Source organism: Carex rostrata, chromosome 14, assembly GCF_964058835.1.
Source record: "Carex rostrata chromosome 14, lpCarRost1.2, whole genome shotgun sequence".
Classification (NCBI taxonomy): Eukaryota; Viridiplantae; Streptophyta; class Magnoliopsida; order Poales; family Cyperaceae; genus Carex; species Carex rostrata.
This window is the reverse complement of record NC_135931.1, coordinates 6193478-6208396: the sequence shown is the minus strand read 5'-3', so window position 1 is coordinate 6208396 and position 14919 is coordinate 6193478. Positions and strand designations below refer to the sequence as shown.

Genomic DNA, 14919 nt, shown 5'->3' with positions numbered 1-14919 from the left:
TTTGTAATACTTGATATTAATACTTTTAAATGTCAGCAGTGTCATATATGGAAAATACTAGGTATAAATACTTAGATGACGAGTTATAAATACTTGTGTAATGACGAGCTCGAAAGTATGTCATCATGGATCTCATTTGAAAGATAAAATTGCATAAAAGACGTTCGTAGTTTTAGATTCGCAAAATTCTTTGTAGATCGTGAGAAATATGAACGAGATTGAGCAAATAAAATTGGGGGGATAATGGGGGGATGAGAGGGGGGGGGGGGTGGACAATTATCAAGGCCCTTTTTTATATGCGTTTGGATGGATCAAGAATAACACTAATATGAGAATAGTATTATTTTTTTGAGCTATTCGATGTTTAGATGAAGCAAAAATAACACTAATTCACTATTTTTTATTTGTCTTGTACGAGTTTTTTTTTTTAAAAAAAAAAGTGGGGATACCACCTGTTTCATTACGAAACGCTCAAGTTCGTACAAATACATAGTCCAAAATATACAAAACCAAGAACAACTAAACTGAAAATAAAAATAGCAAAGGCAAAATACAACCAATAACAGCTAAGTCAATTAAAACAATTAAGACGTATCACTTCAAATCACAACACTCATAGAACTAAAAAACGCCATTAGGAGAATTATTGAAGAGACCATCAATAGCCATACTCGGCCCTATCACGCAAATAGTTAGAGAGGGCCGGCCCCTCTAAATTAAGAAAAACGTTCTCGTCTGAATCTTTCATGGAGCTTGTCTTATATGAGTTAGCTCACTATTTTACTAATCCAATCAAATATTAAATTAGCTACTATTTTCAAATTTGAGATTAATTCTATTCTTGCTTTTATCCAAACGTAACTATAGAAAATTGGATACTCTGTGAAGTAGTGACACTGATTGATTTGGTTTTTAAATAAAGGAAAACTATTTCCATCTTTCAACTCAGTTGAATCTGAATCTCCTCGTCTATAATTTTTATTTTCTTTTAGAAAATAACAAAACTATCCAGAACTCTGTTGTTGCGGAGTCATGCTTAGAGGTGCTATTGAGTCGGGTCGGGTCCGAATACTATTATATTTGGACCCGTACCCTAAAAGTGTCCGGGTTCGAATTTAGATCCTATACTTATTTGTTTCAAATCGGATCGGGTCCGGATCCAGATACCTATCTACCCGTAGATATTTCGGGTCTAGTCTTTTGATTCTGGGTAGATAGATACCCATAACTTGTTTGTAGATTATCGGGTCCAGTTCGGATACATGACGATTCAGGATCAGGAGCGGGTATATGTCACAAAAAAAATTAGGAGAATGGAGAAAAAATAACTTTTGAAAATAAAAATATTGAAAAAAATATATAATTTTTAGAAAGTAAAATATTGGAGATGACGATTTCCTTTTCTATGGTTAAAAAAAAATATGAATAAAATATTAATAATTTATAGAAATGACATATCAATAAGAGCAATAAATTTTCATTATTATGCTGAGGATATCAAGACAAATATTGAATGATGTATTCATAGTAATAAATTTTATTTAAAAAATTAATGCGGTCATTATGGAAGAAATAAATTTAACATCCATCTATGTGTATAAACATAGCAAATATGTGACTGCATTCTATTTTCTCACATTCAAAAAAGTACTGGGCCCACCACAACTTATGCAAAAATTAATATGCAAAGTTGTATTTTTATATATTAATAGTTATTAATATATGTTTTATCGAGTATTTATACGGGTATCGGATCGGATTCAGTTATGGGTGGGATAATTAAATGAAATCCATATGCTACCCATTACAGTATCGGTTCCGGTTCGGATATTAAATTATTAATTTTGTACCCGTACCCATAATTTAACCGGTTATATTTTTTAAACCATACCCTATCCAAATTAACCGAATCCGGGTTGGTTTCGAGTCAGATCTGGTTCAGTTCCGGATTGGATCCAGGTAATCGGGTAAAAGTAGCATCTCTAGTCATGCTTTGTGCTTTTGTACATGTATCATGTATTACTTGGATACGTTGAATATATTATAAGAGAAAAAAGAAATCATATATAATGATATAATTTTTATAAAATAATTCAAATTAAATGAGAAATAATATTCTTTAAATGATATCTATACTTAAATAACATTTTTAAGTGATATATTTTATTAAATGACATGTATGATTCTTTTAATATTTTTGATATATTTTTATAGAATAATAAATGACAAATAATATTTCTTAAACAATATAAAAAATAAAATAAATGAAGACATGACCGATCAATTTAAAAATTCTTTAAATTTAGACTCATACACATAAAAAACATAAAAAAGATACATAAAATAAAAAGAAGTCAGACTACTTAATTAGGATTGGCCTTCAATTCAAAATTTTATCTTATAATCGCAGCATTTTAATGGATCAGGACATCTATGTGCTTAATATAAAAGAATAGATGTATTGTGAGAGCAGAGTCAAAATTTGCAAATTATGAAGGTCAAACACGAATAATATTTTTTACAAATAAAAAATCACACTGCAAATGAGAATTAGTTATACAATATTCATAATATTTTCCTTTATACCAAAAAATATATATTTTATAAGTATAAAAAAATAAAAAAAATAGAGAACAATCGACCCTCGTTCACTGCACATTAACTCCGCCTCCTTGTATTATTATAGTGTATTTTGAATGCATACTTTTTGACCTTTGGGCAGATATCTACATGTTTATGTTTCTTAAGATGTATTATAAAAGTGCATTTTAAGTGCATACTTTAAAAACCCCATTGCAGACATCTATTTTTATTTATGTTTCTTGGGAGATGTACCATGTGGCCATGTGAGCATGTATTTTCCGGATACTTCTAATCTGATGCATTCAAAATTTATGTTTAGTCTCTAAAAAATGCCGATTTTTTTAAAAATACTCAAAAAAAAAATTATTTTATTAAAAATAATCAGGATCTAACCGAAATTTTAAAAATACCCAAATCGCGGATTTTTTCCGCGACCCGGAATTTTTATTCCGGGCCGCGGAAAAAATCTGCGCCCCGAATTATTATTTTTTTTAGATTTTTTATTCCGGGGCGCGGATTTTTTCCGAGGGCCGGATTTTTTTTTATTAGAGTTTGGAGTTTGGAATTTGCAGAAAGAAAATATCCATTGTTTGATTGGTTTTTTGTTTTAATATATGTAGTAGAACTAGGGTGCTCTTAAGCTCACCAAAGTTTTGGTGAGCTTAACTCTAAAACTCATCAAATTGATTTCAAATGACGAATCCGAACCGTTGAAACCCACCTACCTTACGTGTGATGCATCTACATGTGAAATTTTTAAACATTCGAATTAATTTAGTATAAAGTCAAGCAGTCAAAATTAGAAGGTTAATAAATTAATTTTAGTGCATTCATTTTTTGAACTTTTTTTGACCGCTTGACCTTATACTAAATTAATTCGAATGTTTAAAAATTTCACATGTAGATGCATCACACGTAAGGTAGGCGGGTTTCAACGGTTCAGATTCGTCATTTGAAATTAATTTGATGAGTTTTAGAGTTAAGCTCACCAAAACTTTGATAAGCTTAAGAGTACCCTAGTTCTACTCTAATATGTGTATATGTATATATGTATATATGGAGTAAAGCTAGCGTGTGACATGCTCACCAAGAAAGTTTGGTGAGCATAACTCCAAAAGTATATCGGATCGACGTCAAATGTCAAATCCAAACCGTTGAAATCCATGTACTTCATGAGTGATGCATATACATGCAAAATTTTGAAAGTTTCGAGTTTATTTGCTACATGGTCAAGTGGTCAAAGAAATAATAAAAATTGAATATATAAAATAACTTATAATAAAATGTTCATTTCTTTGACCACTTGACCGTGTAGCAAATAAACTCGAAACTTTCAAAATTTTGCATATATATGTATCACTCATGAAGTACATGGATTTCAACGGTTTGGATTTGACATTTGACGTCGATCCGATATACTTTTGGAGTTATGCTCACCAAACTTTCTTGGTGAGCATGTCACACGCTAGCTTTACTCTGTATATATGTGTATATGTATGAGTAGAACTAGGGTGCTTTAAGCTCACCAAAGTTTTGGTAAGCTTAACTCTAAATCTCATCAAATCGATTTTAAATGACAAATCCAAACCGTTGAAACCCGCATACCTTACGTGTGATGCATCTAAATGTGAAATTTTTAAACATTCAAATTAATTTAGTATAAAGTCAAGCGGTCAAAATTAGAAGGTTAATAAATTAATTTTAGTGCATTCATTTTTGAACGTTTTTTGACCGCTTGACTTTATACTAAATTAATTCGAATGTTTAAAAATTTCACATGTAGATGCATCACACGTAAGGTAGGCGGGTTTCAACGGTTCGGATTCGTCATTTGAAATCGATTTGATGAGTTTTAGAGTTAAGCTCACCAAAACTTTGGTGAGCTTAAGAGCACCCTGGTTCTACTCTATATGTATATATATGTATATATATGTGTATATGTATAATATATGTATATGTATATGTATATATATGTGTATATGTATATGTGTGTGTGTGTTACGTTACGAAATTTTTACAATTAAATTGAAATGATTTAAAAGGAAGAACCGATAAATTGTGTTAATAAAATGGAAGTTTAAACCTTAATTAAGGTTTCCCTAAATAAGTAAGTTAATTGTGAATTGAAACCGCGTCGAAATTTCGAGATTTCGGAACCTTATGGGCTCAGTGCGGATTAGATTGACCGCAGTGCGGATCAACCTCATCCGCAGTGGCTCAGGATTTTTCTGGAATTTTGACAAAAATATGACTAAGTAGTGAGTGCGGGTGAGGGATCCGCAGTGCGGATTAGTTTAGCCGCACTCATGAATTTCTGTATTGCACTGAATTTTCCTGAAATCGACTAAGTAGTGAGTGCGGGTGAGGGATCCGCAGTGCGGATTAGTTTAGCCGCACTCATGAATTTCTGTATTGCACTGAATTTTCTTGAAATCGGCTAAGTAGTGAGTGCGGATGAGGGTGAACCGCAGTGCGGATCAGGTTCATCCGCAGTAGGCTCGGACTTTTCCTGGATTCGGCTGACAACCGACTAAGTCTCGAGTGCGGATTAGGTAACCCGCAGTGCGGATTGGCTAATCCGCATTCAGGGTAATTTTAACCCTAAAACCCAAATTAAACCTTCTCTCTCTCTCTCTCTTCCACCATTCCCCATTTCTAAGTGAAATTCGTCCAAGAGAGAAGGAAAAGATCCCGTGAGTTTCCGTTTCGTTCAGACTCCCGATTGTTGCGAGAAATCGAGTTTGGAACCGAGAAAGCAGCCGAGGATCTCTCAGAACCCTTCTATTTGGTATTTCTTTCTCTCCTTTTTACTTTCGAAACCTCGAATTTTCTCGATTTCTCGGATTCTCGTTTTAAACCCGAGATTTGTGCTCGAATTGCTCGAGGACTAGTTCCTCTACACTTCTTACTAGTTTGTTTGTCATTCTTTTTCCCGATTTCTTCCGATTTATGAAATCTGATTTCTAGGGTTTCGTGCCAAAATTGAAAGTTGGCCTAATCGTGATTTGATTTGCTTAACCCGACCAATTAGACTTGTAATCGGTAGGGTTGCCTCCTGATCGTGAATTTTTAGAACATTTAACAGCCGATTTGAGGTTTTGACCAAAATAGGGTTAACCAAACGGTAAATTGAAATGAACCGAGAACCAAGGTAGTGAACCGGTGATTGATGGTCACCAAATGGAGAGTTGTATGGTCCCGAGGACCTAGAGGATTTTGGTAAGAAATAATGAACCGAACGAATTGATACCAAAAACATAGAAATTGAATAGGGAAGGTATAAGCCCTAGCACCACTCGATTAAACTCCTCGATCCTGAACCAATGTTAAACCTAGTATACGTATAATATAGGTGTAGGCTCGGTCGAGCAAGAACTTGCGAGACCATACGAGACGTCCGATCCTTAGATTAAGCGGTACGCTCGTCATAATAAGGTGCGGGATTCTTGGACTTGTTTGATACTTTATTTTCAGGAATTAAACTGTTTATTCGTTTGTCATGTTGAATGATTAATTGTTGCATACTTTGGAATTCATACTGCATATTGATTCTTGCATAAATGAGAATGATTGAATTGTTTTAGTTAAGGTTGATTTGCATGTTGGTACGGTTATTAATTGTTTAGTTCTATGAATTGTGCTTGTTGTGAATGAATCTGCCAGGCCGACCTGTTTAGGTGGCTGGATAAGGTAACGGTGACCTATCCGTTGACCTGTGTTTATGAATTTGCCAGGCCGACCTGTTTAGGTGGCTGGATAAGGTGACGCTGCTGACTTATGCGTTGACCTGTGAGAATTTGCCAGACCGACCTGTTTAGGTGGCTGGATAAGGTGACGCTGCTGACTTATGCGTTGACCTGTTAGAATTTGCCAGACCGACCTGTTTAGGTGGCTGGATAAGGTGACGCTGCTGACTTATGCGTTGACCTGTTATGATTTTGCGAGACTGACCTATATGTGTGGCTTTGATAAATATATTTGTTGAGATTAAGCAAAGTTGACCTGTATAGGTAACTTTGATTTCCGTGTGTTGCATTGTGTCAAGTTGACCTGTATTGGTGACTTGTAACCGGACCTTAGGAAATGGTTAAGCCAAACAGCAATTGCAGATGGGTGTCTGATAAAGGGTCCAGCGGTTGGCCATCTGTAGGCGTCTGTAACCCTACAGATGTGGGTTTGATAACGGTTCAGCTCGAGAGAACATTTGTAATTGCTACAAGTCCAATTGAACTGAGTTAGGAATCGAGTTAAGCCAAAATATATGTTGTGTTTGAAATCCATATTGTAAATTCCGTAAACTGTGTTTCAGGTTGATTAACTGTTGTCGAGTAGTGGCATTCTGTTATTTATGTTTCTTATATAACTGTTGCATTGTTATTGTTTGGGTTTCATCTTTGAATATAGAGTTTGATTGCAAGTCCAATAATTCAAACTGTGGCAAATTCGCACTGAGAATTTATTCTCACCCCCACCTTCCCCGTTATGTTACAGGTACTGGTGCGACGGACTCCGGAGAGGCACGAGAGTAGTAGGCCTTAGTAGCTTACCAGTATATGACCCTAGATATCTTTTGTTGTATAGATTTAGGGTAGGCCTCGTGGTTGGTATCCGGATGAGATACTTTTGTTGTATTATATGCTGACCAGACTGTGTACTCTGATATATATATATTAGAAACTTGTTTGAATTGCTTGTTGTTTGGTTTGAAATGTGAGTAGCCTTGTAAGCATACACGGCGTTGTACGCTTACGGCGGGGGACTGTTACGACCCGTGGCCGCGGGGTGTGACAGTGTGTGTGTATGTATATATAATATAATATATGTATAATATATGTATATGTATATATATGTGTATATGTATATCAAATTTGACCTCTGCTGGTAATTATTAATTGTGAAATTTTTTAGTTTGCTTGTTTATAATTATATTATATTATATAATTATAGAAATACCTTAATTATATATAATTATATGTAATTATATTATATATAAATATAATATATACATATATTATATTATAGATACATATACATATACATATACATATATTAGAAAAATTTGGGGCGCGGATTTTTTCCGCGGCCCAGAATAAAAATTCTGGGTCGCGGAAAAAATCAGCGGTTTGGGTATTTTTAAAATTTCGGTTGGACCCTGGTTATTTTTAATAAATTAATTTTTTTTTTGGGTATTTTAAAAAAAATCGGAAAAATGATTATGTTTAGTTATTTTATTATCTCCAATATCAAAACAGATCTTCTTGCGTAATGCTCCAGTACATTAAAACATATTTAGACGGTCCATATTAATTTCATCAAATAATTATAATTTTTTAGAAAGTTTTTAATCAGACTTATTTAAATTCTTGGAATCAATAGACTCCTCTTGTGTCTAGCTCTTAATTTTCACAATTCTATCTATTAAATTATTATTTTACAAAGAATTGTTAAACTAAATGTTTACTTGTTTACGTCGACCTTAGTTAATCGAATAACTGAATTAATACTGATATTTTTAGAATGTAGTGCAGGGCAGAACAATTTTTTTTTTTTTATATATTTTTTTAAACGTGACAGACAAAATTAATATTGCTTAAATTTTTGCTGATGTATCTATATAGGAGGCACCTTTTATATACATTTTCTTAACTATAGAGCAGTGGCCAGACGAGAGACCAAAAATATGAGGTCGCCATTTCAAAAAAAAAAACAAAAAAAATGAGGTCGCCAATTATCACTAAAAAAAATTCCCGGTATCTAAAATAACTTTTGGGGAAAAACCATTCGGCTGAAAGAATCTCATATACATCACCTGCTGTCACAATTGTGTCCACATCGGAAAATTTTTATCGGTAAAAATTAAGAAACAGTAAGAGAGAAAAACAGAAAGAAAGAGTACATTATATTTTTAATTAGTAGAAAGATTGATAGATTTTTATCGAGTTTAAAAATAAAAAATTTGAATAGGTAGAAATTCTACCGATTCAAATTTAATTTTCTTTTTTAGTCTGATGCATAGGTAGGGAGAATTTTTTATATTAGATTTCTAGTAAAATATAATTTTTTTTTAAAAAAGATAAAATTGTTCTATTTTATATATATTTTAAGATACTCTATCTATTTTTATAAAAACTTTTTATATTTTACCAGACAATTTTTAAAGGAAACAAATACAAACAGATTTAAATTGGTAGAATTCCTACCGATCCAAACTTTTGGATTTTTAGGATCGGTAGAAATTCTATCGATCTTTCTACTAATCAAAAATATGATATACTATTTTTGTTTCATCTTTCTTTCTTTTTCTTAATTTCTACTGATAAAAAATTTCCATCTAAGTCTGTTCTCTGTTTGGATGGAGCAAGAATAGTACTAATCCGAGAATAACATTATTTTTTTGAGCTATTCCATGTTTGAATGGAGCAAGAATAGCACTAATCCACTATTCTTTGTTTGTCTATGGGTTAACTCACTATTCTACTAATCCAACTAAAAGTTGGATTAGCTACTATTTTCAAACTTGCAATTAGCACTATTCTTTGTTTCATCCAAACATATCATGTGTGAACTGTGATATACTTAATCAAGTAATTTGAAATATTGAAATGGGTTAAAAAGAAAATGACATTGGTAAAATCATTATTTTTTCCGGTATATAAGCAGATTCATGATCTTTTGGACTTTTCTTAGCCCATAATTATGACCAGTCAAATCCTCTTCTACTTTTCAAATTCCACTGGAAAGACACTTTCTTAAAAAAAATAAAAATAAAATAAGTCACTTTCCAGTGGAATTTGAAAAGGAGAAGAGGATTTGTCTGGTCATAAACTGGTTATACAAGTTACAAGTTACAACGAACCGACTGCAGAACAATAATTGGCCGAGATATTTTGTGGCAGGTACTACTGTTGACCTACTGCAATGGGTCATCATTAAATTTGACTGTTCGGTTTCTACAAGTCACTTGGCAATTGGCATTATATAAATGCCCTTTCTAAAACCTATGTCCGTATGTCGATTTTGATTTCTTAGGTTAAAATTATATTTATAAGATATAATTCATACAATTCTTAACAAGTCGATTATATCCCGAATTTTTTTTTCTTACCATCCCATTAAATCAAAATTAAATAAATACCATCCGATTAATCAGATTTCAGATTTCACCACAAACTCAGACTGAATCTGCAGACGGATACTCAATACCGTATTGGGCCTGCAGACCGATCCATTCGCTTACTGGGCCTGTGCATGCATGCGTGAGCGTACTGAATCGGCACAGCGACCCGTTCGCATTCCTAATTGGCTTGATTTTCAAAACCGGAGAAATTTTTAATTCATTTGATGTTCACGCCTTCAAAGGAGCCTAGGACAGCTGGACCACATGTTCAGCCCAATACTTTTGCAATGTGTTGGGATCCTCTCCAATTTGTAAATAATTCGTTGCATTGTTATCGAAGATCTCAACTGTTGGATCTGAAATTAATGATGTAGATCTTTTTATAACCATTCAACTGAAGCTGAAAAATAGAAGGTAACTGTAACTGTTAAGCATTTATGACTAGACAGATGATTTTAAAGTGTAGACTTGATCTTATGTGTTTCTTTTTGTATATAGAAAATTGTATTCAGGTTGTTATTAAGTGCTGAAATTAAAAAAATTCTCTGATTTAGAATTTAGTTTTGTTCTGTATTATTTCCGAATTATATTCGAATTATATCCGAATCACGAATTTTTGACCCGCCGAATCGAATCCGAATAATTCATTTGTTACTATGTTTGGAACTGGCCACAAGTTATGGAAACATTTATTCGCCACAGAGGATCCAAATTGAGCTTATAACATTGAAATATATAAAGAGTGTGCATATATGATATATGCCCCCAAATCACATCCCCTCAGGTTAAATATTATAAGAAATAAATAAAGGTTCCGTCCGTGTAGTATCCAATCCGTGCAACTATCCAGTCTGCGAATGAGTCGGTGCACCGACTTAGTACGCGCATGGATGTGTGCACATGCCCAGTAAATTAATGGATCGGTCTGTAGGTTCAATATACGCACAGATTGGGGATCTGTTCGCAGATTCAGTCCGAATTTGTGGTGGAATCTAAAATCTGAAAAATCGGGTGGTATTCATTTAATACTGATTTAATGGGATGGTAAGAATTTTTTTTTCAAATTATATCTTGCTTATTTATGCAAAATGATCTAAATAATCCGAGTTTGTGGTGGAATCTAAAATTTGAATAATCGGGTGGTATTCATTTAATACTGATTTAATGGGATGGTAAGAATTTTTTTTTCAGATTATATCTTGCTTATTTATGCAAAATGATCCTGACGTTGTTGACTTTTTTACTCGCATGGATGAGAATTTTAATAGCTACTGAGTAGCTATTACAAAAACTATTGAACAATCTAGAGGCTTCAATTGGATGCAAAAAATAAAGTATTAAATATCAAATATTGCGTTAAGATTCGTAATTATATGTCTGCAGACTTACTCTAAACAAATCATCGCTATATTATTTTATTTTATTTACGTGATGGTGTCAGACTCACAATATTTTTTTTTTAAAAAGTTAGTACATTCCGCTGAATTCTTTACTGAAACTGACTATTCAGAAAATTGGTAGGCCAACTCTCTGATAACAGCTCATTCAATACACAGTTCCCAACACATAGCTATTCCATGCCTTACATCGAATCACAAATCCGAGCTTACAAAATGACAAATATTGTATGTTGTCACATGCCTAAAATTAAAGTTCAACGTAAAAAAGAAAATAATTTGTGCGTAGTTATAATAAATATTAATTTTATTTTTTCAAAAATATATTATATAATTTTACTAATTATCAACAAAATCTAAAGTCTTAGAGATCAATAAGTAATACCAAATTGATTATGAAATTATAATATACTTATTAAACCAGTAAAAAAAAACAATTTTCTATTCAAAATATTCCTTGTAATAGCATACAACATTTATCTTTTTTATTCAAAATAATCTAAGAATCATGTCATAAACTAATTTTTTTTTATTTAGAAGCAAAAACAATCCAGGTCTTAAAAAAAATTGGTCCTTAAAACCTTTTCAATTTGGATCTTAAAAAAAAAACCTATATAACATAGCGTGCGCTATTTGCACTGCATGCTACGTACTATAGTATCATAGTTGAAATAACATATTTTTATTTAATAGCTTAGCATTTAAGGTCCGAAAACTCTATATCACCGCTATAGTGCGTTATTTAAAACACTGCTCAAAATACATACACACAACTTACAATAGAAAGATCACGTTATTTACAAGTGTAACATGATAGTATACAAAGTCAACGGATCTTAAACACTCATTATTTAATAGAAGATAGTAAGGTAGCTCCATGCCGTAGTCTCGAAAACTCGAGGAAGCACAAATTTCATCTGGGCCTGATTTGAAGCACCAGCGACAGGTTGAGGTAATGAGGTTATTACTGACACTATCCAAGTTGGCCTTATTTGCCTCCGTAGTATTTAGACAAATCTAAAGTTTTGTAACACACAATAGGCCCCAAATCTGATCCAGACACCAAACCCCACCCCACCGTCTAAAAATCTCCAAAAGCCTTCCAAATTTCCAATAAGTCAATAACAAAAGAATTAAGTTGGGCCAACGGGCTCCTAAGTCATAACATTTAGTCTTGTTTACCACAGTCCACAGGTATAGTATCTCCCTTCGAAACACTGCGAGGGTGCCTAAACCCCAGCTCAGGAACCCCCCTTTCTCTCTCCTCCCGGTTCTGTTCTGGAAACCCTTCTCAATGGAGGACACCGTCTCCTACCAGCGCTTCCCAAAGGTACGGATCCGCGAGATGCGTGATGACTTCATGAAGTTCGAGCTGCGGGAGACGGACGTCAGCATGGCGAACGCTCTAAGGCGCGTGATGATCGCCGAGGTGCCCACGGTCGCCATCGACTTGGTGGAGATTTCAGTGAACTCCTCCGTACTGAACGACGAGTTCATAGCGCACCGCCTGGGCCTCATCCCCCTCACCTCCGACAACGCCATGGAAATGCGCTTCTCCCGGGACTGTGACTCCTGTGATGGCGACGGCCAGTGCGAGTACTGTTCCGTCGAATTCCACCTGTCTGCTAAGTGCGAGTCCGATCAGACCCTCGATGTTACCTCCGCCGACCTCCACTCTGTTGACCCCCGGGTGGTCCCTGTCGATGTGCAGAAGGCGTTTGATTCGGATAGCTATGACCCTAATCAGAGGTATTGAAATTTTTGGATTTTCTTTTGCTTCCTTTTTGTTGGTTAGAAAACCCAGTGTCCAGAGTTTGCTAACATTTTTGTTTGTTAATTAGGTTCACAAAATTGATGCCATGCATGATGCATATATAGATTTTGTTAGAAGTTTTTTGGATTAGACAGTTAAACCTAATCCTAGGTTCCTCGCTCAGAAAAATCTGTGAACGAATTGCTTAGACAATTGGAATTAAACCTTAACACTGAGATTTCTGTGAATGTTCTTTCAGTTTTTCTAAACTTGGTGGGTTTTCATTTAATTAAATGCTAGAATTCCAACTGTTCTAACGACTACGGCAGGTTCATGGCGAGGATTTGATTGGTGGTGCTGTAGTATGGTGCATCAGTGCATGTCTGTACCCCATTATTAGTTATTAGTTCAGCATTGATTTACCAATGTAAGATTTTGGCGCTGATCAGTTAAACATAGTCAGGGTGCTTTACATGTCTAGTACTGGTAAGGGATTATTGATGTTTAGTAAATTTTCTACCTTCTTTTGGTTCATTGAGTTAATTTGTGATACTTATTTGTAACTCCTATCTAGAAGCACTGCAGATATTGTATTTGTCCATTACCAACGAAGAATACAAGGAGCATGATCATATAGTCACATATTGAATGATAGAGCTTCTAATCCAAGAACAACTTGAAAAGCTGTAATGAAATATCTCATTATTTTTACTGTTGTTACAGGGGTATATTAATCGTGAAACTGCGGCGTGGCCAGGAGTTGAAATTAAGAGCCATAGCCAGAAAAGGGATTGGCAAAGATCATGCGAAATGGTCTCCAGCTGCAACTGTCACCTTCATGTACGAGCCTCAGATCCACATCAATGAAGAACTGATGGAGACGTTGACATTCGAGGAAAAAGAGAGCTTGGTGGACAGCAGCCCCACCAAGGTTTTCAGTATTGACCCTGATACCCAACAGGTCACCTCTTAAATTTTTAACAGATATCTTCATTTCCAATTCTTAGCACAACTTTACTGATTTTTATCTGAATGTTTTTCTTTTTAACATTTTTTATCAGGTGGTGGTGATGGATGCAGAGGCGTACACATATGACGAAGAGGTGATAAAGAAAGCAGAGGCTATGGGGAAGCCTGGCTTGGTGGAGATATATGCTAAGGAGGATAGCTTTATCTTCACCGTTGAGTCAACTGGCGCAATTAAGGCTCCTCAGCTAGTGATAAATGCAATCAAGGTGCTGCAGCAGAAGCTGGATGCTGTGCGGCTCCAGGATGACAATAATTTTAATGAGCTTGATGCACACTTGGGGGGTAGCTAACTATGCTAGCAAATGCTTCTGTGTGTTTATTTTAGTTGTGTTTAGGCTGATGTGGCTAATTCATGAAGCTCTGAGAGATGAAGAGATTGAGTTTTCTTCATGCATTGTTGATTGATGCCACCTTTTAATTTAGTACGGGCTAGTGGTTATATTGTGAAGCCTGAAAATTGCTCAAGTTTGTTTTGTTCTGCTATGGGCTTTTTGGAATGATGCTTGTTTACTAAAACTGAGGGGTTTTGGGTTGTGTTTTGTGAATGTTAAATTTGCTACATCATCTCCACCAAACTCTTTCTTTACTTTTTCTCCGTTTCTGTGGGTTGTGATTCAGATATATTTGAATCCTGCCACGTTGATTTAGATGCACGGGATGAGCAGTTCTATGTTTATTCAATCTAAAGAAATTTCAGTTGGAATCTGTTTATATTTTCTAGGAGGTCACTGCTCAGGCTAATTGAAATAATCAAGCATTTTGTAAACTTAAGCCCTCATTGAGGAGACCCTTCTTCAAGATAATTTTTCTATCATATTACTGCATGGTGTGAGTAAACTTGTAAATTGTACTTGCTACTTGAAAGCAACTAGACCTCAGGCTTTTCCTAGGCTGATTTTTACATGGGCCTTAATGCTGTTATTTATAGGTTTTACCTAACCATTGGTAATAAAGCTCAGTGTAGTGCAACCCCTTCTTGCCAATTGTTCATTGGACGAACTTATAATCCTTGGGAAAAATAGATAAAAATTAAAAAAAGT

The 14919-nt window shown here is 34.5% G+C and overlaps 1 protein-coding gene across 1 annotated transcript; it reads left to right on the top strand.

Annotated features, from left to right (window-relative positions):
• Positions 1 to 12315: 12315 nt before the first annotated feature.
• Positions 12316 to 14443, top strand: LOC144565185 (DNA-directed RNA polymerases II, IV and V subunit 3-like). Its single transcript, XM_078314864.1, has 3 exons — positions 12316 to 12846; positions 13574 to 13811; positions 13912 to 14443. Exons 1-3 carry the CDS (start codon positions 12392 to 12394, stop codon positions 14167 to 14169), a joined length of 951 nt encoding a protein of 316 aa, XP_078170990.1. The 5' UTR covers positions 12316 to 12391; the 3' UTR covers positions 14170 to 14443.
• The last annotated feature ends 476 nt before the right edge of the window (positions 14444 to 14919 follow it).